Raw genomic sequence first — 21,651 nt, forward strand, 5'->3', positions numbered from 1 at the left:
ATTCTATAAATTTTGTTCCCTCATTCCAAGACTGAAATGTGAAATTCAATGATAAAACCCATGAAATTTCAATTTTATAGAATTCTGTGAGAGGTGGTGAGTTCAACGAACCAGGTATTCGTTCATTCTTACTAACACTAGTTTTGCTACATTGATGCTTCTAATTGAAAAATGCATCAAACAGAAAATGTTTGCTTAAACCGGATCCATATGCATCTCTCTAATAAAATAAAACCTCACCATACAAACTTTTTCTTACACTATTTGACATTATTTGTATGGTAAAATCTACACAATATAAAAGAGATCCACATGAATCCACTCAAGATGAGAACTACTTTGAAACCCATTACATACACTAGTAAAATCAGCTAGCATATGTGAAAGTGCACTTTCAGAACATCAGTCTAGCTTGGTTTCCATTGCTCGACCATCATAGCAACTCAAAATAAGAGTTTCCCATAATATATCTAACCCCTAACATTGACAAGAGACGCAAATTACTACAATTATTAGTTGCTTTGATGAACTTCAATATCCCAACTTATATTCAGGAGAAAAAAAAAAGAACATTTCTCTTGATCGCCAACATCAATTGAGGTCGAGCACAGCCAAATTCAGTGAGCTTTGCACACAAAGTGTAGGACATACAGAAAAAATGAAATTTTCCCCAGTGACTAATATCACCCATTTGATTGAAATTCATAACTCTTTTTTCAACAGCCAACAAAATCAAATACAAATAAAAGAAACATGGGAATTTCCCTTAACATGTTCTTGAGCTATTTATTCCCTTGCCATTAACCGGTACACAAAAACATAACAGTCAGGAGAATCAGATAGAAATACCCAATTTCTTCTTCAACTTTTCAACCTCTAAATATACTGTTGAGTAAGGGAGAAACTCTGAGAAATGATTTTTGCTAAGATCGTTAATTGCGACAGCAAGTTTAGGTATTTCTAGTGTTTCTTCATGAGAAAGAACCCTCACAAACCTTGCTGGATTTCCTGCCCAAAGTTCACCAGTTGGGATTCTCCTCCCTGGGGGAACAACAGACCCTGCTTCAAGGATTGACTGTGTCTCCACCAAAGAACCTTCCATAAGGATAGAGTGTTGTCCGATGATACACTCTGGCTCAATTGTGCAGGACCTCAAGAGACTATATGCACCAATAGTTACAAACCTTTCAATGGATGTCTCTGCCGGCAGTCCTGCCGAAGTTGCACAGAACCAAAAAAAAAAAAAGGGAAATTCAGAGGTTCTCCATCTCCATAGAGTTCGTAATAAAGAATCACATTTGTATTTCTTCAAGAACTTTACATTTAATGAGAAATGCTGCAACTGAATTGCCGCAGAAATTAATAAGCAGGGGGCACGCATACATGCACATAGAAAGTGGAAAGATCACACCTGTGACCCTAAGGCCTGAGCATAAATAAGGAATTTCTATCATCAAAGTCAAGTAATAACAAATATGTCTGTAGTTTATCCGCAGAGATGGAAGGAAATTTACATGCAACATGCAGGCGCATAAATTACAGAAAAATGTCAAGCACGACGGCAAAAGAAGCCTTTCCCAATTTGACGAGTTTAAGCAAGATCAAGATCATTCAAAAAGCAATTGAACAATTTATCCGATTCGACACAACAACAATAAACATTTCAAAATTGCCTAGAACCCTAACTAATTAGAAGCTCAAAACCCAACTTGACACAACAAAAACCTAAAAATGGCCTAAAATCCTAACTAATCAGATAAGAAGAAGAAGTGCGAAAATAGCAAACAAACCTGTTGGCGAGTTCCAAGCAGCATGAACGACGCACCTCTCTTGCACATTGGAGCAGAATCCGACGGTGATCTTGTTGAGATCGCCTCGCAGGACCGATCCGCTCCAAACTGAAGCTCCATCGCATACGGTGACTTGACCCGCTAGAACAACATTTGGTGCAACATAAGCATCAACGGCTACCTTCGGGAGCCACTGGCCCAACGGGATTATCTGCCTCTGACCTCGATAGTCCCACTTCACTCGATCCGGCGACGGAGTAATCGATTTGGTTGATGCCTCAGCGGAAAACGATCGGTTAAGGAGGTGGCGCTGTGGGGAGATCGTGGAGGTTAGTGCTTTTCTAGAGATACGGGCTAGGGCAGTCGCCATTTTTCCACTGTTATCAAGCTTCAACTCAATGAAATGTACAGAGCGTTGAGAAAACCGACGAAAGAGAGAGAGATTGGCAGTAGTGTTTGGGCCAAATAAATTGGGCCCAAGACTTAAAAGTTTAAGCCGATTCAATGTACTGTAGATTGAGGTTTGAAGCCCATTTATCTTTTATCGGCCTTTTTAATAGGCCGAATAGATTGGATAGATCACAGAAGCAAAACAACTACCCAACTTTGACACACACACACACACACGCGAGAGAACCCTATGGTCTCTTATTGCAAGGCGTAACATATTAGGCCCTCCATTCCAAAATATAGAAGTCAATTTAGGATAATAGTTTTATTCCAAAATATAATTTATTTTTTTAATTTTTATATAAAAATTTTAAATGATTTATATTTTAGGATAAAAATAGCACATGAAAATATCTTGAACTCTTCCACTTATTGTAACTGTATCCTATTTTGAACCTTTTGATTATAATATCTTAAAATAATTGTACTCTAAATCTAATTTAGAGTTACAATTAAAATTAAAAAAATATTAAAATAAGAAAGTGGAGAATCATCTCCTCTTCTCCATCCGATGAGAGAATAAAGTGGAGTCTGGGACCTCTTTACTCGACTCTCCGCCATGGACAAGCTTGTGGATAAGTTATATATCCCATCAACAACGTATCAGCCTCTTTTGGTTATGTTTTGGACTAGGTAAAATCCGAACAAAGAGCCAACCAAATAATTGGATTTTCAGTTGAAGCTTTTACAGAGATGAACAACTTTTCTGCACTACTGTACATGTAATTCACCTTTCTTCCCTGCTTTATCCAATTACATATAAAATATATTCTTTCTTCCCGTCGTTCTCTCTCCGCCCTTTTTACATTTTAATTGGTTAAAATTGCAATCCCTTTTCCCTGTTAATTTGCTAGAAAGATTTTAACAGGTTGCTCGAAAAAAAGCATATCATACCATCTTTTTTATCCATTTGATTCATCCAAGTGGAAGCACGCTATAAATATAAACTTGTCTTGCCATTCACAAGACACAAAATATATAACACTCAAGACAAAGAGAAAAAAGAAGCATTAGTGGAGGCAAACCACAAGATAGCGATGTCTTTCTATCAAGCAGTCAACCCATCATCTAGTGTGCAGTATGCGAAGCCTTATCCATCTTCAGTTGCTTCTGCTGTTGTATATCATAATAAGGACAATAAATCACTCCGGCTCCAATGAAAACATCGATGAAAGAGCTGCAAAATACATTTCTAGTGTTCGAGAGCGGTTTAGACTAGCTTTTTGTTAATTAATTAATTAATTAATCTACAAAATAGTTTCTCCTATATATATTATGTATAATTAATCCATTCTGCACGTATAATCATTGTACAGGTGATGAGCAATTATTTTTTAACATATTAACATACTATGTATGTATATATATTGAACACATTAATCAATCTTGAGAAATTCTCAAGTCTAATACAAAATAGAAACTGCTATCCCTATCTGAACTGTAATCTACCCTTCAAGTAGTTGAATTCACCACATCCCCGTCTGAAATTCCTGCACAGAAGCGATGTTGTCCCTGACGCTCTCATATCAATTACTTATTTATTTACTTATCTATACTTCTTATTTATTTATTTATTTAACAATACAAGCTTATGATAATGAAAATCATGAGGATAAAAGATCAGCATGACCAATGGAGCAGTCCATTTAGCAGTTTATTGCACAGCTCCATCATGAAGAACCCTGCAAAGAGCATCTGCCTCCAGAATTGAGTACCTTACGTTTGGATCATTTAGCTCATGAATCTTAACCTCAAAATACAGAAAAAAAAAGATAGATTTAGAAGTCCAGCACTTAATCTATTTAAGCTTTAGAATAAATATTGCACTTTAATGTCGCACCCTTTTTTGGAGGCGAGCATTCTCTTCTTGCAATGCTTTATGCTGCGTTCAAACCAAGAGGGGAAATTTCATATTTTAGTTGCAATATTTATATAATCTAAGTAAATTCCAAGAGCGATGTTATTACGTACCTTTCTTTTTTCCAAGCTCATGTGCTCCGAAATTATGCGGCTCTATTGATTCATTATAACGAAAAATTAGTTTTTATTTATTTATTTATTTATTCAAATTCATTGTGCTACGTGGACCAATCAAGTAAGAGTTTGAATTTAAATAGAAACTCATTTTTTTAGATTTGTAATTAATTTAAAATAATGATAAAAATACTACCGTACCATCTTCGAGCGGATACGCTCAATCGCAGTCCTTAATTGCCTCTCCAGCTGCTTTAACTCTCTCATGCCCAACTTCGATATATCTTCTCCACAAAAGTGCCTAATTAAAATTACAACATTTAATTAATTAATTAATACAGGACCAGCTGGAGGTTATTATATTAATTAATTAATTACCTGATTTTTGTTTCCGTTGCGTCCATTGTTCTCTTTAACTCTTCAATCTCGTTTCTCCAGTACTGAAAGCAAACAAAATCCAAAGTAAGCTTCAAAAATTAGAAACACTTAAGTTTCTTTTCTTCTTAGTCAGTTATTATATTCTAGATTTTTTTTTTTTTAATTCATTAAAGGCTAAATAGATAAAAATAATATATTTACAAATATATATTTAAACATAAAAGAAGGGGGTGTCATATCAAAGAGAAGTCGTATAAAAGTTGAAATCTATATAACACAAAAGTCCAAAAACAGGTTACAACTTTCAATTACATGTCTAGCATGAATAGTAAAAAATGTTAATTATAAACTTTTTAATTTTTCCTATTTTACTTAACGAATGAAAGCAATTTGTATTCATGTGGCTAAACTATTAACAAAATTACAATTAAGTTCATTTGGCCGGATAATTTTGCCAAAAAAATTAAATTCGATCACTTTATTCAATAAATAATATCAAATATGAATATTCATTCGACTAATTTCTCTTTCAATTTTTTTCAATTTATCATTATCGTACATCCATTATGAAAAAATCCCATAAATTTATTCTAAATATTTTCTTTCAATTCCAAAATATTATTTAAAAAAAGAAAGAGAGAGATAACAATTTAGAAAAATAAATAAAGTAAAGCAATATGGTAAAACAGTTCATTTTGATTTTTCCATGAGAAAATTCAACTAAATGCATTTAATTGTAAAAAAAATTGTTAAATTCAGATACCAATTATACATTTTACCTTCTATATATCAAAATAGAGTAAAAACTAAAAAGTTCAGACACATTACATATATATATAATTAACCCTAATATATATAGTATAGTTAATTCTTTAATTATGCCCATAAAAAGATAAGTCAAGTCAAATCAATTCATAATCAACAATAAAAATGTGTATCTAAAGACCAGAATATTTAATTATTAATTAATTACCTCCAAGGATCTGGAACGCTGATCATTTGATCCTAACAATCCAACTTCGCTCCGATACCTGGCAATGGTCCTATCCATACTGCAACCATTGAAGAAAATGGTAACCAAAAGTTACCAACATGTAATTAAATTCAAGAGGAAGAAAAACTGTTAAAGAAAAAGAAAAAGAAGCAAAGAAGAAACTCACTCATGACTTGCAAACTGGTAAGCTTTTCCCGATGGAGAAAAGACGAGCAAACAAACTTCAGCATCACAAAGAATAGAAAGCTCGAAAGCTTTCTTGAGAAGGCCATTTCTTCTCTTGGAGAAGGTTACCTGTCTGTTTGTTGGGTTCTCTATTCTCTTCAGCTCCACTTTCCCTCTTCCCATATTCACTACATGCAAAGAGAAACTTCAGAGAGAGAGAGAGAAAGAGAGAGAGAGGCACATACAATGAGGGTTACCTAAGATATTACTATATATAGAGAAACAGTTTATGCAATGGCATAATGAAGCTCGCTGCCTGTCCATATAAATTATTAATGCTAAGTATGTCTAATTAAGAATAATAACATTGATTAATATTTAACAGATGAGTGCACTTTCTTGGAGCATATGAAGCGACATGACGCCACTAAACAGACATTTCCCTTTGAGAAAGAAAGACTTTCTATTTCTTCTTTCTTTTTTTTTTTTTTAAAAAAAAAAAATCAACCATTTCTAGCATGCATTTCTTTCCTGGTTTTAATTATTTTTCTAATTTGCAATTAGTAATATGTAGTGAAATATGACTATTAAATGAATTTAGTACATTTGCAAAACAAATTTCAAGAGGTACGTACTTAAACATTCTCAACACAAGACAAGGAACAAAGCTTCAGCAATATGACTACTCTGTTTCATGGTAAATAGAGATTACACTTTTAACTTGTCTTGACAATATATATATTTTTTTCAATTGAATTGTTTAGAAAAATAAAAATATATATTTTTTGTAATAAAATTTAATAGAAAAACTAATTAGCTTTCAGGGGGAGAAAATGGACATAATTTTTGCTAAATAAGTACGAACTACTAAGGGCAATACAGCCTAACGAAGTACTACTTGACACGTGGAGCTTGCGCCCTGGTGTTAGCAATTTTCCTTAGATAGACATATGCTTGACACGTGAAAAACAGTGACAAGGTCAAATTCCATACAATCCCGTGGTAGATCGACACGTTTTAAGAAATTTTTGATTGATTGATTACGCTGTTAAGGATAATTTGGAGTGGAATGTATTTTATAACACAATCCAAAAAGTTAGCATATCTCATAATTATTTCTATTTGAATAAGAAAAATTTTCCTTTTATTTTTTTTGTTAAGGCTAATACCATGAAGCTTCTCCAGAAAACATACATGAAACATTTCAAAATATCAATGGCCACGTCACTGAAAGGACAAAGCAAGTCAACATAAGGGAAAGGAACACTTCTACTTGTGGGGCTATTTTTATTACCAACCGGAGGTGCTAATTCTTTTAAACCTATGATGATATCCAACTTCTGCTGTGCTTCTCATCAACTCAATAATCAATTAGACTGCTAGCCGACGCAACATAATTATAATAAGCTATAAGCCTCGACCAAGATTCGAATACTTTCTATCGCAAAAATTTTTATTAATTTGAAATCTAAAAAGAAAATTATTCTTATTACAGCACATTATTTTAATCCATTAATACTACTAAAAATATATAAATATAACTCATAAGGTACACTTGACATTAGACCGCAATTTTTGCAAGTTTAATGGTTAATAGCGAGATATGCCCAACTCTGAAAAGGAAAAAACATTTCAAAAAGAGGGGCAAAAGGTGCGGAAATTCTCCTTATTAACTCTATAATTTTGTGCTTAAATACTAAGGTATAATCTTTGTTTAAAGAAAAGAAAAATGGATAGAGAAAAAAAGATTCTTGTATTCCTTCAGACAATGGCTTCACTTCAGATAAGGAGATTGGAGGAGGGGAAAAGATAATGTTTTTAGTTTGTCTTGCTTTCTAAGAACTTTGAAACACTTAAAATTGAAGATGATTAAATATACTTTGTAGTAATAAATATGGCAGTCAACTTCCTTAGTTTGTTTCCAACTCTCATTTTCAGTGGTTGCTGAGATTATGAATGGATGACTAGAGAGAGCAAAAATGGAATCTGAATGGTTGGAGTGGGACCAAAACCAAGAACAGATCGAAACGTAGTTTACTTTGCAGCTTAGTGATAACTTAAGGTGGGGTTTCAATTGTCCCCTGTATCCAGCAACTGGTGTCGGAAATTAGACATGTTGATGTGGGGCCTTCATTTCACCTCACTTTCTCAATTTCCCTGTTCGTAATTGAAAACTTCTACCCAACCTTATTTTGTCGGTTGGGTCATGTGGAAACCGACCCATCCCAATTATGTTAAGAAAGAAACTTGGTGTTTATTTCTTTTTGAAAAATAAAATTTAGGCATTTTAAGGTAATTAGCGGTAAGATTGGAAAATTTCCATTTTAACCATTAGTCTTCAACAACATTACTTTGATTCAATCTCATACAAGAACAGTAAAAAGTTAAAAATAAAGTTTATTTTGTATACATTGCAAAGTACAAGCAATAAAGTCCATATTCTATTATTTATGTGGTTCACTATCTAAATCACAATCACACAGACCCACCAATCAAACGTCTATCGGCTATCGCTCATTCACGCACACCCTTTCGGCCTTTCCCATTTCAAGATGAATGAAACCCTAAATTAATTGAAAATAAAACCATAAAATCACAGCAGCAACAAGAGAAAAAAAAAAAAAAAAAAAAAAAAAAAAACAGCAGAAAATGAAAATGAAATGATATTATCAGACTGAGAAAAAATAAAGACTAGCCGGTGTAGATGTGAACGCCAATGGCAATAAGGAAGATAGTGAGGAGGCCAAAGTAGATAATGGCGTGAACAATGATAGAGGCGCCGCTTGTTTGCATATTTCCAAACTCCACCACTCTACCCTTTCCTGGTATCTGAAACAACAGCCCTGGCGTTAACAGCACGAACAGCACCACTGCTACTATCACTGGACCCCAATCTGCCATCTCCTTTTCTTTTCGTTTTCCTCCAAACACGTATTCTGATCACAGATCAAAACAATTCGGAAAAGGGAACTGGAAATAGAAGTTTAAGCAAAGGATTTGACAAAGGGAACAAAATTTAAAATTTGTACCGATCCGAGAGTCGAGACGAGATATATATCAGATACTGAAACTAAAGAGAATACCCATAGACAAGTGCATTGATATGGATGCTTCTCGTGACAACTAATGGTTGCACTGGCATTTCAAAACGCATCTCTGCATTTTCCCCATTGTTTTTTCGACGGCTCAGATTTTCTCGGGATAAACATTTATCTTTTCTAAAAAATTATATTCAGTTTTCAATCCAGTTCTGGAGGCCCAGTTGTGACGCAAAAGCATCTGGACTGAGCTTGTTACTTGGGCCCATTTATTGAAAATACCACTTTTTTTTACATAAATAAAGGAATGGGAGCCCAGCCCATTCAGACCAAAAAAAAAAAGAAAATTTTATAGATTTCGCACAACTGCCTCTCCAAATTGTTATCGGAGAGTCAGATGTGCAGTGAAGGCTTCTGTCATTAACCTTTCCGATCTGTTAAATTCAGAGAAAGAAGATATTTTGCTTTTCATGTCAACTAAGCTATGTTTTGTCTTTGAATTTCTGAGTATTTGAGTTCGCCTAGATTTGGGGCTGAGGCTAATGAATTTCATTGCATAACAATCTCAAAAGTTGTATTTTTTTTCTTACGGTAAGTTTGAAATCGGGGTTGCAAAATAGCACTTCAACCAGTAGTTGGATTTGTTATTTGTGGCCAAGAAAGGAGTTCTTTTTCATCGTATTCCTACATAATAATAATTTTTTTCTCTGTCCCATTCTAATCAGGACTTATTTAGTTTTATTTTAGTTAGGATTAGGTTTTCAGACCCGGTAGTGTAGTTTAATTCAATTCCCAGTAGTATGAGATATTATAACTCTATAAATCCAAACAAGAACTCACAAAAGAATTCTTATTTGCTTCTTTTATTAACAAAGTTCTTCTTTGGAGGCGATTCTTGATTATAATTGTTATTGCTTTCCTTTTGCTTATTCTGCCACTCTTTTATCTGAACAATAACTCAAAAAAGTATTCTTGTTTGTGTTTCTTCTTTGAAGATGATTCTTGATTAAAATTGCTATTGCTTTCCTTTTTCTTACTCTGCCACTAGTGTGAAGAAAAAAAAACATATGGAAAATGGACAATTCCTTTCTAAGAAAAATGCAGATGACACAACGGATTCTACTTCCCTCCCTACAAGACAAAGAAAGTGTAAGCAGCATGACAAAGAGGATGCTGCTGCGAGCCAAAACGACCCAAGTTAGAGCTTAGAGCCGTTCAGGTTTGACTTCAAATGTGGCTATAAACCCCTAGGACTCAAGTTAAACTTTAGCTTAAAACGACCAAGAAACGATGGCGTTTTGTATGAGGATTAAGCGATTTGGTTAGCATGAAAAAGACAAAAACACGAATGAGCAAATACTGAAAAGTAAACACAGCACAGTTGATATCAATGTTCATCAAATCTAAAGTTATTTTGAACAAGTTATTGAAGGAAGGGAAAGACATGTTGAAAGAGTTGCGCCAAAGAATTCTCTCATCCATTTAAAAAAAAAAAAAAAAAATTGAAAGCTAACCACACCAACACAGGGAATATCTTAGATCCAAGGACATATAATGAAGGAGATATATATTAGTGTTTTGTAATATACGCACCTGTAAAAAAAGCGGAAGCATGAATATTAGCACTATGAAGAGGAATAGAAGCAACACGACGGCTAATCTGTTCTTTGAAAAGTCCCTCGCCTTTGAAAATGAATCTCTTACTTTCAAACCAAATAACTTCTTTATTCTCCGGAAAACAAGAGATGCAGAAGTCTAATGGATCAATACTTTGGATCCATAACTCAGTTAAATAGCGAGTCGGACTCGGAGCACTAAACCGCCATGGACATGATGTTCTTCTGGAAAAGAAGCGTCTCTTTCTCTCTCTAAGATACCGTAATCTGCGTCCATCATATCACATCATAAGTTGAAAAGAATTCTAATACACCAACCGTCAGATTAGAGTATCAGCGGTTCAGATTTGACTTCAAATGTGGGTATAAACCCTGGTACTCACGAGCTAATCTTTAGCTTAAAATGACCTAGAAACGACGGCGATTTGTACCTTTGTTAAGCAATTACGTTAGTATAAAAAAGGCAAAAACACGAAAAGCAAATGCTGAACAGTAAACACAGCACAGTCAATATTGATGTTCATCTAAGTTTTATTTTTATCAAGGGAAGAGTACCGTACCAAAAACAACAGAGACAGAGAAGATAGAGAAAAAGGAAACTTAAGAGACAAAAATGGCAGAGGATCGGAAAAGCTAGAAATGACAAAGAAAAACACGATAATCCTAAAAAAGTAATTCGCCGACCAAACACATTAAAAGTCCGTTCAGCGAGCTTTATATACGTACTCAAAACCATACAATTTGTATTTAAGCAAGGACGAGCGCACGAGAGTTTCCTTCACCTCTGCAATTGAATTGGATGGATCGCATGGTAGAGAGAGAACTTTTTTCTTTTACATAATTATTCATTTTCTTTTTTCTTTTACATTTTTTTGTCCCAACAGCATTTGGATACCGTAAAATTTTCCAAATATATATTGTTATTTATTGTAACATTTTTAATGCCATGCATACCAATTTCTAACTGGCAAACAGGATGTTCTATCATTATAAAATTATTTTTTGAAGAATATTCTAGAATTACAAAACATTTTTTCTTGATCAAAATAAAATGGAACAGTAGTAATATTTGGAAAAGTGCTAATCATTAGATTAAAATATTTGAATGTAAACCATTACGTTTAAAATAAAATTCATTTTATTTTCTTTTAATTACTCCTCACATTTCCTATTAGGCCCAATCCAAAGAAACATTTGGGTATCAAGATTCTAATACTCTAGCGGACCAATCCAAATTTAATAAGACGGTCTGTAATATTTTTTTCATCACGCAGACTCGCACTATCCTCCTCTTGGAATATTTTTCTGGATTAATTATACTTATGGTATTTATTTTTTTTTTTTAGTTTTTAATTTTAGTGTTTGAAAAACAAATTATAATTAAGTGTTTAGACTATTAAAAATGTTGCAATTAAGTGCATTTAATTGGATTATACATGAAAAATTAAAATGAATCATTTTACTCAATAAATATCAAATATAAATATCCATTCAATTCGCATCCTTTTATTTTTCTCTTTTTTTTCCTTATATCTCTTTTTTGAAACAAGTGTTAAAAATTCTTTATACCTAATTTTTTTTATTCCAAAACAATATTAAAACAAAAAAGAGAGGAAAAAATAAAAAGAAATAAGTGAAATAATCCAGAAAAATAAATGAAATAAAATTATTCATTTTAATATTTCAGTTGAAATTTTAGCTAAACTTAATTATATAAAAATCATTAATTCATACGGTTAATTCCAAATTTTTTCCAGATATCAATAGCCAAACAATTTTTTTTTTTTTAAAAAAAAAAGAAAGTCAAATATCATAAATGTAATTGCCCCTTTTATTATTACGACAAGTTTTTATAGATGATAAGGAAAAGTTTCCCCCTGTTGGAAGGAAACTCTTCTGCCTCGTTTTATCGTTGATCGTTTCAGCAAGGCAGTCCAATACTTTAGCGCCAACTTTTTAGAAATTTTTGATCGTCTGATCCTCTTTGCTTCCAACAATCAGTCACAGCATCAAGAAATTGTTAAAAAGAAAAAGAAAGAGAAAAATTGCCTATATAAATACATAGCAAGCCAATAAGAAAACTAGTAACAATCAAATTGATACAAATCAAAACAAATTTAAAAAAAAATGTAAAAGATCACATCTCGGGCTGTGTCAAAATTAGCCAGTGTAAATGCGAACGCGAACTGCCAGAATGAGAATGGTGAAGACACTAAAGAAGATGACAGTGTGAACAACAATAGCCTTGCCATTGGTCTTGAAGCTGCCAAATTCTACATGCCTGGTGCTTCCTGGTAGCTGGAATATGAGCCCAGGAGATAGAAGTATGAATAGCAACAATCCTATTAATATAGGTGCCCAATCCGCCATTGCTGCTCACTAACTGTTTGAAACAATGCCCACAAGAATACTTGATATGTTTGTTAATATATATATATACTTTCGTTCTACATGCTGTGTATTATGTTATGTTTCTGACCTAACCACTTGCACTTGAAGCTCAAAAGCCTTGAATTCCTGATCACTTTAACTAAATCCTCACGCAAGGGACCTTCGATTACTTTATACATGCATTTCAGAGCCTTGGGTTGGGTTAAGCATATTCCCCTCTGAAAAATTCTATTATGTTTCATATGTTTCTTTTCTATTATAATTCAATTTCATCTAAATAAGTTTTGTCGATCTTTTATAAAATTGAATTTAAAACTTTAAAATATTAAACTGATGATCAATATTTCGTCTGAAGAAAATTATGGGATTTTATTCAACCATTGCACTCACCATACACGTGGCAGATCGATCCAACTGCAGACACATCCACAAAAGTTGAATACTTGATGTCGACCGTGGTCCGTGAGGTGATCAGTGATTCTATGTGGGGCCATAGTGGGCCCAATACTTGTCATATCCACACTTACGAATTTCATTTCCAATACAAAATTATTATTTATTTTGACAAAACTAGTGGTGAAAGAAAAGTATACTAATAATTTTGAAAAATAATTGTTTGTCTTGACATGTCAATATCAATCCCTTAGATTTAAAAAAATCGATGAAATGTAACGATAGAAATACTCATGGGGATTGATTTATATATATATATATATATATCTATTTCAGTGATATGAGAGAAGATAATTTTTTTAATTAATTATCTTCTATCCAATATGATAAAATTTAAGCTTTACTTACCATATAATCCTTAATGAAATTTAATTTAATATTCTATGAATCAGGAGTAGTCATTTATATTTAAATTAAAAGAAAAATTAACTAAAAATTTAGAAAGAAATAATATAATGCCACCCCGTTCATTTATAAATGAATTCTAGTATAATTCATTTGTGAATGAATTTTTCATATTTGGTATAATTAATTTAAAACATGTAATTCAATTGAATTTCATATAATTTAATATTTAATAAATTCATAATTGAAAATTCATTTACTTTTATTTCCTGAAATATCCTTGAAATATTAATTTCACAAAAATAAATAATAAATACCAAATATATTTATGTTATGCTATATAAATTTTTTATACTTTTAGTAAAATAAATATATAAAATAAAAGTAATATTAATAAAATTGGATTTAATTTTGGTGATAAATGTATATTTAACTTGAATCTCTCTTCTCAATAGTAAAAATACTAAAAAATATTAAAAATAAAAGATGAAAAATATTAAAATAGAAAACCACAATAATAAGAAACTATTTTTCTAAAAAAATAAAAAATTTAAATTATTTTGGACAAATTTGATAAAATAAATAAGTAAAAAAAATTGAAAAATTAACTCTGGAAAAGGAAAATTGACTTTGATAAAACAATAAAAATTGACTTTGTACAATTAAATTGATCTCTCAATTTTTCTGTATGTCTTCATTTAATATGTATTTATTATCAATAATTTCTCAATTCTACTTTTTTATTAGAAAGATGGATACTATTAAAAATAATATTATTGACACTATATTAATGACACGTTGACACCATATATGCACAACATACCATGTAGACCAATTCTTAAAAACAGCCGTAGTCTTACTTTGAAAAACAAAAGATAAGATTCTATAACATAGCAAGCACATATTTTATTTGTGTCTAATAATTTTTTTCTATTATGGGAATAAGAGAATATTTACTAACATCCACTCATTCGAAAGGAAATACGAAAAGTCTTTAGCATCCATCAACGGTGACTAAATTTACCGATAAACAAAATCATAGTAAGGGTAAGGAAGTAAATTCAATAATTTACCTGTAACTCAAATGAAAATCGACCGTTTATGGAAAAAGCCATAACATCCCTGTGAAATTGGAGCAATTTCAGTTTAAATCGTTAACGTGCACGAATTTCATTGGGCCCTATCCCACCGTAGAGCAAATTTCACATCTTCCCGTATTTTAGGGTTTCGCCTCTCTCCACCTTCTCCTTACCTAGTTACGTCTCCCTCTCTCTTTGACTCGCCGGTCGGTGAATATTACGGAAAATCCTATTTTCCGATAACAATCCCGACCTGCGATTGTCTTCAACTTTTCCCTGTAAAATTTCATTGCCAATCGCACAATTAACCTACTTTGTTACCTCCAAAATCTTTGATTTCGAAATTTTAGACTGAGGCTGTCTTTACCAAATATTCATTTCTAGATTGAAATCTTCACTTGCCTTATTGCTATTGTTATAGCTGCCGAGGTGATTTCCTTTTTAATTTTGCGCAAAATTTAAAAATGGACTGGGAAATGTTTTACCATGAAAAGTCGGAATTGGTGCTGCAAATAAAAAATTGAAATTTCAGTGTTTGGTGATTTTGGACGCAGGAATTTGGAGGAGGGCTCTAGATAGTTAATTGTGCGTGGATTATAAGCGAAGATGACCAGTCAAGGCGGATCTTCCAGGAGAAGTCTGTCGTTGACAAATTCATCTTCTGTGCTTGGGAGGAAGAAAGCATCTGAGAATGGTGGAGGCCCCGATCCTTCACGAAAATCCTTCAACTCTTCTCGGCCCGGGTACGTTGCTGTGATATTTTTCCCCCTAAAGCATTGCGTGAATGAATAATCTTTTGTTTATTCATTGCCATTTATTGGTTTCTGTTGGCATTTCCTCTTTGTTTACACAACAACTTTTGGTTTCTATGCTCTCTTCTCCCCACTCTTTATGTATATAGTTTTGAACAATCAATGTTGTGGAAAAGGCAAGGAATTTTTGGTATTTAATTTGCCAATTATGCTTATGTTTTATTCGTTAAAAAAACCACTTATTCATTCTATATGTTTATTGATTTGATTGAAATGATAGTTGGTTTACGAGATAAGGAAGCTATTTAAGTTTGAGAGAGAAAAGGTGGTCAGAATTAGGGGATATTAAGGTTGTTACCTAGTGTCAATTGCATTAATGAATCTATCATATTATTTATTTATCAAAGTGAAACAAAAAACTTCTGGTTCAAAAGAATAAATTTATAGATTAAGTTGCAGCAATTCATTGTGGTTTTGGTTACTGCAAATGAAGGAATGTCAGTGGAAGAAAGAGCATTCCCGTTTACAATACACGGTTCCTATGTGGTAAAGAAAATCAAAATAGTGAAGTGATTTTCATTTCTGATTCATCATTCCCAATCCTGTCCATTCCAGTTTAACAGATCATTACAAGGTGGATTAGATTCATGGTTTGTTCCAGTCCTCTCATTTCCAATGATCAAACAGGTCCTTGAGGTTATCTCTTATCACCTTTCTCTTGTTTGTGTATAACGTGGAAAAGAAAGGAAAAGGATGATCTAACAAGTAAATTGAAGTGTATTCCTTATTTGTGTTTGAAGAAGAGTTTTCAAGTGCAGCTTTAATGAATATGCAGTCATATGCTATTTACCTTTTACTTGTTTCCTCTAATTATCCAAGTATACTATGGGGTTTTGGTAGAAGTAGGGAATATTTTCAAAATCATTCATCCATATCACCCCCCCCCCCCCCCCCCAAAAAAAAAAAAAGATGAAGCAATCAATAGCACTGTTTCCTCTCCTACCTTTCCAGTCAACTCAACCGAACAGTGTTGAGATGCAAGAGATAATAAGTCCATTAAATAATCAATTACTCTGCTACTTCATTTTTGGATGCATGTGCTTGGTATTTACTGTCTATTTCTGATCAGAGCTTTTTATGGCTATTTGTTTCGTTTCCACTTAGTATATTCTTGAAAGGTGCATATAGTTTGACATCCCAACCAGTTGGTAGCTTGGTCAATATACAAAACGGTTCATTATGCCTTAAGTCATATTCATGAGGAGTTGCATTCCATAATTTCTAGTCAGTCACATACACAGCTACTCTAGTACCTCCTTAATACATAATCTAGCTTTCTATTTACATGTGCATTTGAAACAGGGGATTAACTGGTGAGCGTACAGTAAAACGACTGCGCCTGTCAAAGGCCTTGACAGTACCTGAAAGCACAAGTATTTATGATGCTTGCCGTCGTATGGCTGCTCGTAGAGTTGATGCCCTATTGCTAACCGACTCAAATGCATTACTTTGTGGAATTCTTACAGACAAGGTACGGTTATGAGTTTTTACATTGTAGATTGCTAAAAATAAATCCACATTCCTTTGGTGTATTTACCTTCATACATTTATTTCGTGTGCTACTCCCTTTTTGTTGTAGGATATAGCAACAAGAGTTATTGCTCGTGAAGTTAATCTTGAGGAAACACCCATTTCTAAAGTTATGACCAGGAACCCAGTTTTTGTTCTTTCCGACACTCTTGCTGTGGAAGCTCTCCAGAAGATGGTTCAAGGTTGGTAGAAAATTGAAAATCATAACAGCTATATTGTGCTATTGCATATCTTAACCCGTTAATGATGCTTCCAATTTTGGTAATATGTACAGGAAAATTCAGACATTTGCCTGTTGTTGAAAATGGAGAGGTCATTGCATTACTTGACATAGCAAAATGTTTATATGATGCAATTGCTCGCATGGAAAGAGCAGCTGAGAAAGGAAAGGCAATTGCTGCAGCAGTTGAAGGTGTAGAGAAAAATTGGGGGACATCTTTTTCTGGTTGGTGAAAAATGTTGCTATGATTAACCTTGGACTACTTGCAGTTCTTTTGGCTACCCTTTCACTATATACTGTACTGCAGATTTGTTCAATTAGTTTCCCGCCAACGCTGTTTTTTTGGTTGGTATGCAGGACCTAATACATTCATCGAGACACTTAGAGAGCGGATGTTTAGGCCTTCTTTATCTACCATAGTTCCAGAGAATTCAAAGTAGGTAATGTTTTGTTTTATTGTATTGCATTGCATTGTTTATTGTAGCATTTGGGGAAAGTTAGTCTGCAAGTAGTGTGATACGTGTGTCATCTTTCAGGGTTGTAACAGTTTCACCAACTGAAACAGTTTTGGCAGCGACAAAGAAGATGCTTGAATTTCGAACAAGCTCTGCAGTGGTGATTGTTGATAGCAAACCACGGGGAATTTTGACGTGAGTCTCTTTTCAGTTGAGCTTAACGGTGGATCCAATAAAAGTTGCACATCCCCAATCAATATTTCATGTAAAATTTACAGTGGGAAATCTTTCCTTTATTGTGTTATTACATAATGTAATCACCTGTTTTTTGTTTCAGTTCAAAGGATATTTTGATGCGGGTAATAGCACAAAATCTTCCCCCAGATTCCACTTTGGTGGAAAAGGTATATTTGTCTTCCTGGTGGCTCAAATCATTCTTCAAGTGGCTCTGTCTAATAAATGAATATAGTTTTTGAGAAAATACCCCTTGAATGTCATTGATAAAAGAAAACAATCTTTATTCAGAAACTTTTCTTTTGATTTTATCTATAGGTCATGACCCCTAACCCTGAATGTGCAACTGTTGATACGCCGATTGTTGATGCTCTGCATACCATGCATGATGGAAAATTTTTGCACCTTCCAGTGGTAGACAGAGGTAATATGCTGTTTTAAGTTCTATTAGAAATAAAGAGCATGCTCTTTTATCTTAAGTCATCTTAGTTTCTGATGATCCTGGTTGATTGCATACAGATGGGAATGTAGTTGCTGTTGTTGATGTAATTCATATTACTCATGCTGCAGTAGCCACGGTAAGTCAAGTCATGCCTTTCTGGAACTATATATTGCTCTATAGCCCATAATTTGTCTCCCTATAAGCTGGGTGTATCAGAATCAGTTCTTTCTTTATAGATAATGTGTAATATGGACAATAAATTCTACAAAACAATGGAAACTAGAATAATGATCTCAGTGGTGGCACTATAAACAACGGTTGCAAGCTATTTTTGATTGTAATGTCACTTGCTCTTGAGATAAGACGAGTTGGGGGACTGGTCTAACCCCTTGTAATGCAGCCTATCCGATAATAGATATCATTTTCCTGCATGCTGAAGGCAGAAAGTTATTTCATGAGAAACATATGCTATGTTATGATTTTGTGATATCTTTATCATCAAGCAAAGTTCTTTTCCATTCCTTTATAATCAGGCTGGAAGCACTACTGGAGTAAATAATGAGGCAGCAAGTACAATGATGCAAAAGTTTTGGGATTCTGCAATGGCCTTAAGTCCCAATGAGGATGATGAGGATACACGGAGGTAATATGCTTTAGCGTTATTGTTAGAATAGATTTCTGATTTTTTCCATCAGCATTTACTTACACTTAATTTGCTGACATCTCAGTGAAGGTTCCTTAAAAGTACCTTCCGAAGGAGATACAGGGAGATCTCTTGCCTATCCTTCATCATCGGGGTTGCCAAATACGTTTAGTTTTAAAATTGAAGACAAGAAGGGCCGGATGCACAGATTTACTTGTGGTAAGATTTTTTTTTTTATGTCATTTATGCAAGTCTATCAGATCACTATTCGTGTGTTTTCCATATAGTGTATCACATGCATGTAGGACATGGATGTAGCCCTTATTTCTAGTTTATGGATTTGGCTAGGTGATTTTCCTTAAGAAGCGATGCATTACAGCAGTATTGTTTTTGACTGAAATATTTTTTTGCTTTGGCTTTCATAATCGGTCAAGGAATTTTGTCTAGGAGATTGAAATTCCGACAAAATGATGGGCACTTTCTAGATCAAATGATGATTCTGATAGAATAGATATTTGATTAGAGGGTGGCTAGCCAGGTGATTTGCCTTAAGAAGCAAGCATTACAACAATATTGTTTTTGGCTGAAATATTATTTTTTCTTTGGCTTTCATGATTGGTCGAGGCATTTGGTTTAGGAGATTGAAATGCCGACATAACCATGGGAGCTTTCTTAATCAAATTATGATTCTCATAGATAGGTAGTTGATAAATGTCGGTATTGGTGTAATGATAAGGTTCTTGGAGATCGTGGGTTCAAGTCATGGAAATAGCCTTTTTTTCAAAAGCAGGAGGAAGGTTGCATATGTTGACTCTTCCTAGAGCACACAAATATGGGATGCTTCGCATATTAAGTCATCCTTATATAATAGATAGTTGATCTGATGGATGGTTTCATTTTGTACCAGATACTCGGAGTTTAACAGATTTAATAACTTCAATACTTCAGAGACTAGGGGATGACATTGACCGTAACAACTTGCCTCAAATTTTGGTACATGTTATGAACTTCATATGGTCATATTTTTACGTTCTTCTGCTGGGATTCTTGATATTTGATTTCTTAGTTTCATGCTAACTTGTGGTTGCACTCTGAAGTATGAAGATGAAGATCATGACAAAGTTGTTCTGGAGTCAGATAGTGATCTTGTAACAGCTGTCGATCATGCAAAATCAGCTGGTTTGAAGGTATGGTTCTGTTTTTTATAGGTTTTGTAATGCTTTTTGTCAGAAAAAAGAAGCATGAGATGGGATAACTTTTCCTTTCACTTAGAAGACAAAAAGGGAGTTGGTCCTTGTTCTACCCTGCAAACAGAAGTAGAAACTCATATCCTTCATATACTAGAGATCCCTTTTCAAGGAATTCTTCTTCTTTGTAAACCATTAAACTCTGCGGTCGCTAACATCATAATGAATTTTTGTAGGGTCTGAGGTTGCATTTAGATTATTCTGGCGTACATGGTCGCCGAGGTGGTTCTAGTTCAGGAGATTTAGATTACACACACACAGATGCATGGGCTGCTGCATACAGTGCTGTAGCAGCAGGTGCTGCTCTGGTTGCTGGGTTAGGCGTGCTTGCATATTTGCGAAGATCCGGATACTAATGTGTCGGAATACAAATCAATTTACCTGAATTAAATTGAGAAAGAGTGGAATTGATCGTGACAGCATTTCTTCTGCTTGACAATGTGTTCTTGTAGAAGTACAAATGGACAAGAAAAAAAAAACTAAAATTCTTGGTGCTGGGTGCTGCACTGCACACTTGACATGTATGGACTTACTGCTGTGTATTCTTTTTCAGATATACAGGTTGGAGAATTTTGATGTATAGAAAATAAATTATTGTGCCGCTCCAGTTTCCACTTTGCACTATACAATTTTGACTTTGGAAATTCTCTCTCGTCGAGAATCATTCTTATTTACGACTAAACCCTCATGCCTCAGCAAGTACATTCCTTGAACCCTAGTCTGGTCAATTTTACATTTTTCTTTAATTGCGAGTTTGGAATTCGGACGGTGGAGTATTAATTTTTGATAGCAACATTTTCCAGTTTGTTTGGGGATTGGCAAATTGCTAGGTGCCAACATTTTAAATCTGATTTTCTACTTATTTAGTAGCAGTGTAAGTTGGTGGCGAGAGTAGCGGCGGAAGCGCGTGATGGGCAATGTAATTACGCCTTTCATTCAACTCCCAAAAAAGTCCAGAATTAAATTGTCGGTGCGTGCAGTGGACCCCATCCTTTTTTGACTGTTTTTTCCCTGATTGATGTCTTTACCAAGGAGTTGCGTTCACATTCCCGCGTTTACACATATACTGAAAGCTATAATCTACTTATTCAGGATTACAATTATCTCTTTATAAAATTTTTGTCACCAATCCAATCAATAATTTTACAGAAATTTTTAAAAAAATGTCTTAATTTAATTTTAAAAATTGAACATAATTCTATAAAATTCAAATTAGCGGTAACGACTTCCTTTTATTGCTTTTTTAATAAATAAATAATCAAATATTTGAGAATTTTCAACAAGAGAATCTCCACAAATTACAGGGTATAAAAAAATAAATAAATAAGAAGCGCAACACTGCGTCTCATTGTCTTGCTTAATTTGTAAATGCTAAATATTTTATTTTATTGGTGT

The 21,651-nt window shown here is 33.6% G+C and overlaps 5 protein-coding genes across 7 annotated transcripts; 1 reads left to right on the plus strand and 4 right to left on the minus strand.

The window, feature by feature from the left end:
• Nucleotides 1-664: 664 nt before the first annotated feature.
• LOC105648781 (gamma carbonic anhydrase-like 2, mitochondrial) lies at nt 665-2,224 on the minus strand. Its single transcript, XM_012235283.3, has 2 exons — nt 1,791-2,224; nt 665-1,212 (listed from the first exon to the last, which is right to left on the minus strand). The coding sequence occupies exons 1-2, from the start codon at nt 2,158-2,160 to the stop codon at nt 836-838; spliced, it is 747 nt and encodes a 248-aa protein (XP_012090673.1). The 5' UTR covers nt 2,161-2,224; the 3' UTR covers nt 665-835.
• A 1,336-nt stretch (nt 2,225-3,560) lies between these two features.
• LOC105648782 (MADS-box transcription factor 15) lies at nt 3,561-6,048 on the minus strand. 2 transcript variants are annotated; one of them, XM_012235284.4, is made up of 7 exons: nt 5,753-6,048; nt 5,566-5,644; nt 4,593-4,654; nt 4,416-4,515; nt 4,212-4,253; nt 4,081-4,122; nt 3,561-3,990 (listed from the first exon to the last, which is right to left on the minus strand). In XM_012235284.4, exons 1-7 carry the CDS (start codon nt 5,932-5,934, stop codon nt 3,895-3,897), a joined length of 603 nt encoding a protein of 200 aa, XP_012090674.1. In that variant the 5' UTR covers nt 5,935-6,048; the 3' UTR covers nt 3,561-3,894. The 2 variants fall into 2 exon arrangements, with proteins under 2 accessions (XP_012090674.1, XP_012090675.1); XM_012235285.4 differs by having other exon boundaries at nt 3,561-3,984; nt 5,753-6,047.
• A 2,080-nt stretch (nt 6,049-8,128) lies between these two features.
• On the minus strand, nt 8,129-11,097 carry LOC105648784 (uncharacterized). 2 transcript variants are annotated; one of them, XM_012235286.4, is made up of 2 exons: nt 10,383-11,097; nt 8,129-8,687 (listed from the first exon to the last, which is right to left on the minus strand). In XM_012235286.4, the coding sequence occupies exon 2, from the start codon at nt 8,650-8,652 to the stop codon at nt 8,443-8,445; it is 210 nt and encodes a 69-aa protein (XP_012090676.1). In that variant the 5' UTR covers nt 8,653-8,687; nt 10,383-11,097; the 3' UTR covers nt 8,129-8,442. The 2 variants fall into 2 exon arrangements, with proteins under 2 accessions (XP_012090676.1, XP_089571809.1); XM_089715683.1 differs by lacking the exon at nt 10,383-11,097 and adding an exon at nt 8,781-8,953.
• Nucleotides 11,098-12,438: 1,341 nt separating this feature from the next.
• On the minus strand, nt 12,439-13,032 carry LOC149492950 (uncharacterized). The gene has a single exon (XM_089715596.1). It carries the CDS (start codon nt 12,773-12,775, stop codon nt 12,566-12,568), a length of 210 nt encoding a protein of 69 aa, XP_089571722.1. The 5' UTR covers nt 12,776-13,032; the 3' UTR covers nt 12,439-12,565.
• Nucleotides 13,033-14,736: 1,704 nt separating this feature from the next.
• On the plus strand, nt 14,737-20,900 carry LOC105648786 (CBS / octicosapeptide/Phox/Bemp1 (PB1) domains-containing protein). The gene is made up of 15 exons (XM_012235289.4): nt 14,737-15,102; nt 15,228-15,416; nt 16,788-16,956; nt 17,065-17,197; nt 17,290-17,460; nt 17,593-17,671; nt 17,772-17,885; nt 18,028-18,094; nt 18,243-18,348; nt 18,444-18,502; nt 18,900-19,009; nt 19,095-19,228; nt 19,917-20,002; nt 20,107-20,196; nt 20,433-20,900. Exons 2-15 carry the CDS (start codon nt 15,280-15,282, stop codon nt 20,610-20,612), a joined length of 1,635 nt encoding a protein of 544 aa, XP_012090679.1. The 5' UTR covers nt 14,737-15,102; nt 15,228-15,279; the 3' UTR covers nt 20,613-20,900.
• The last annotated feature ends 751 nt before the right edge of the window (nt 20,901-21,651 follow it).

This window comes from Jatropha curcas, chromosome 10, assembly GCF_041381405.1.
Source record: "Jatropha curcas cultivar XTBG-Jc1 chromosome 10, XTBG_Jcur_1.0, whole genome shotgun sequence".
Taxonomy (NCBI): domain Eukaryota; kingdom Viridiplantae; phylum Streptophyta; class Magnoliopsida; order Malpighiales; family Euphorbiaceae; genus Jatropha; species Jatropha curcas.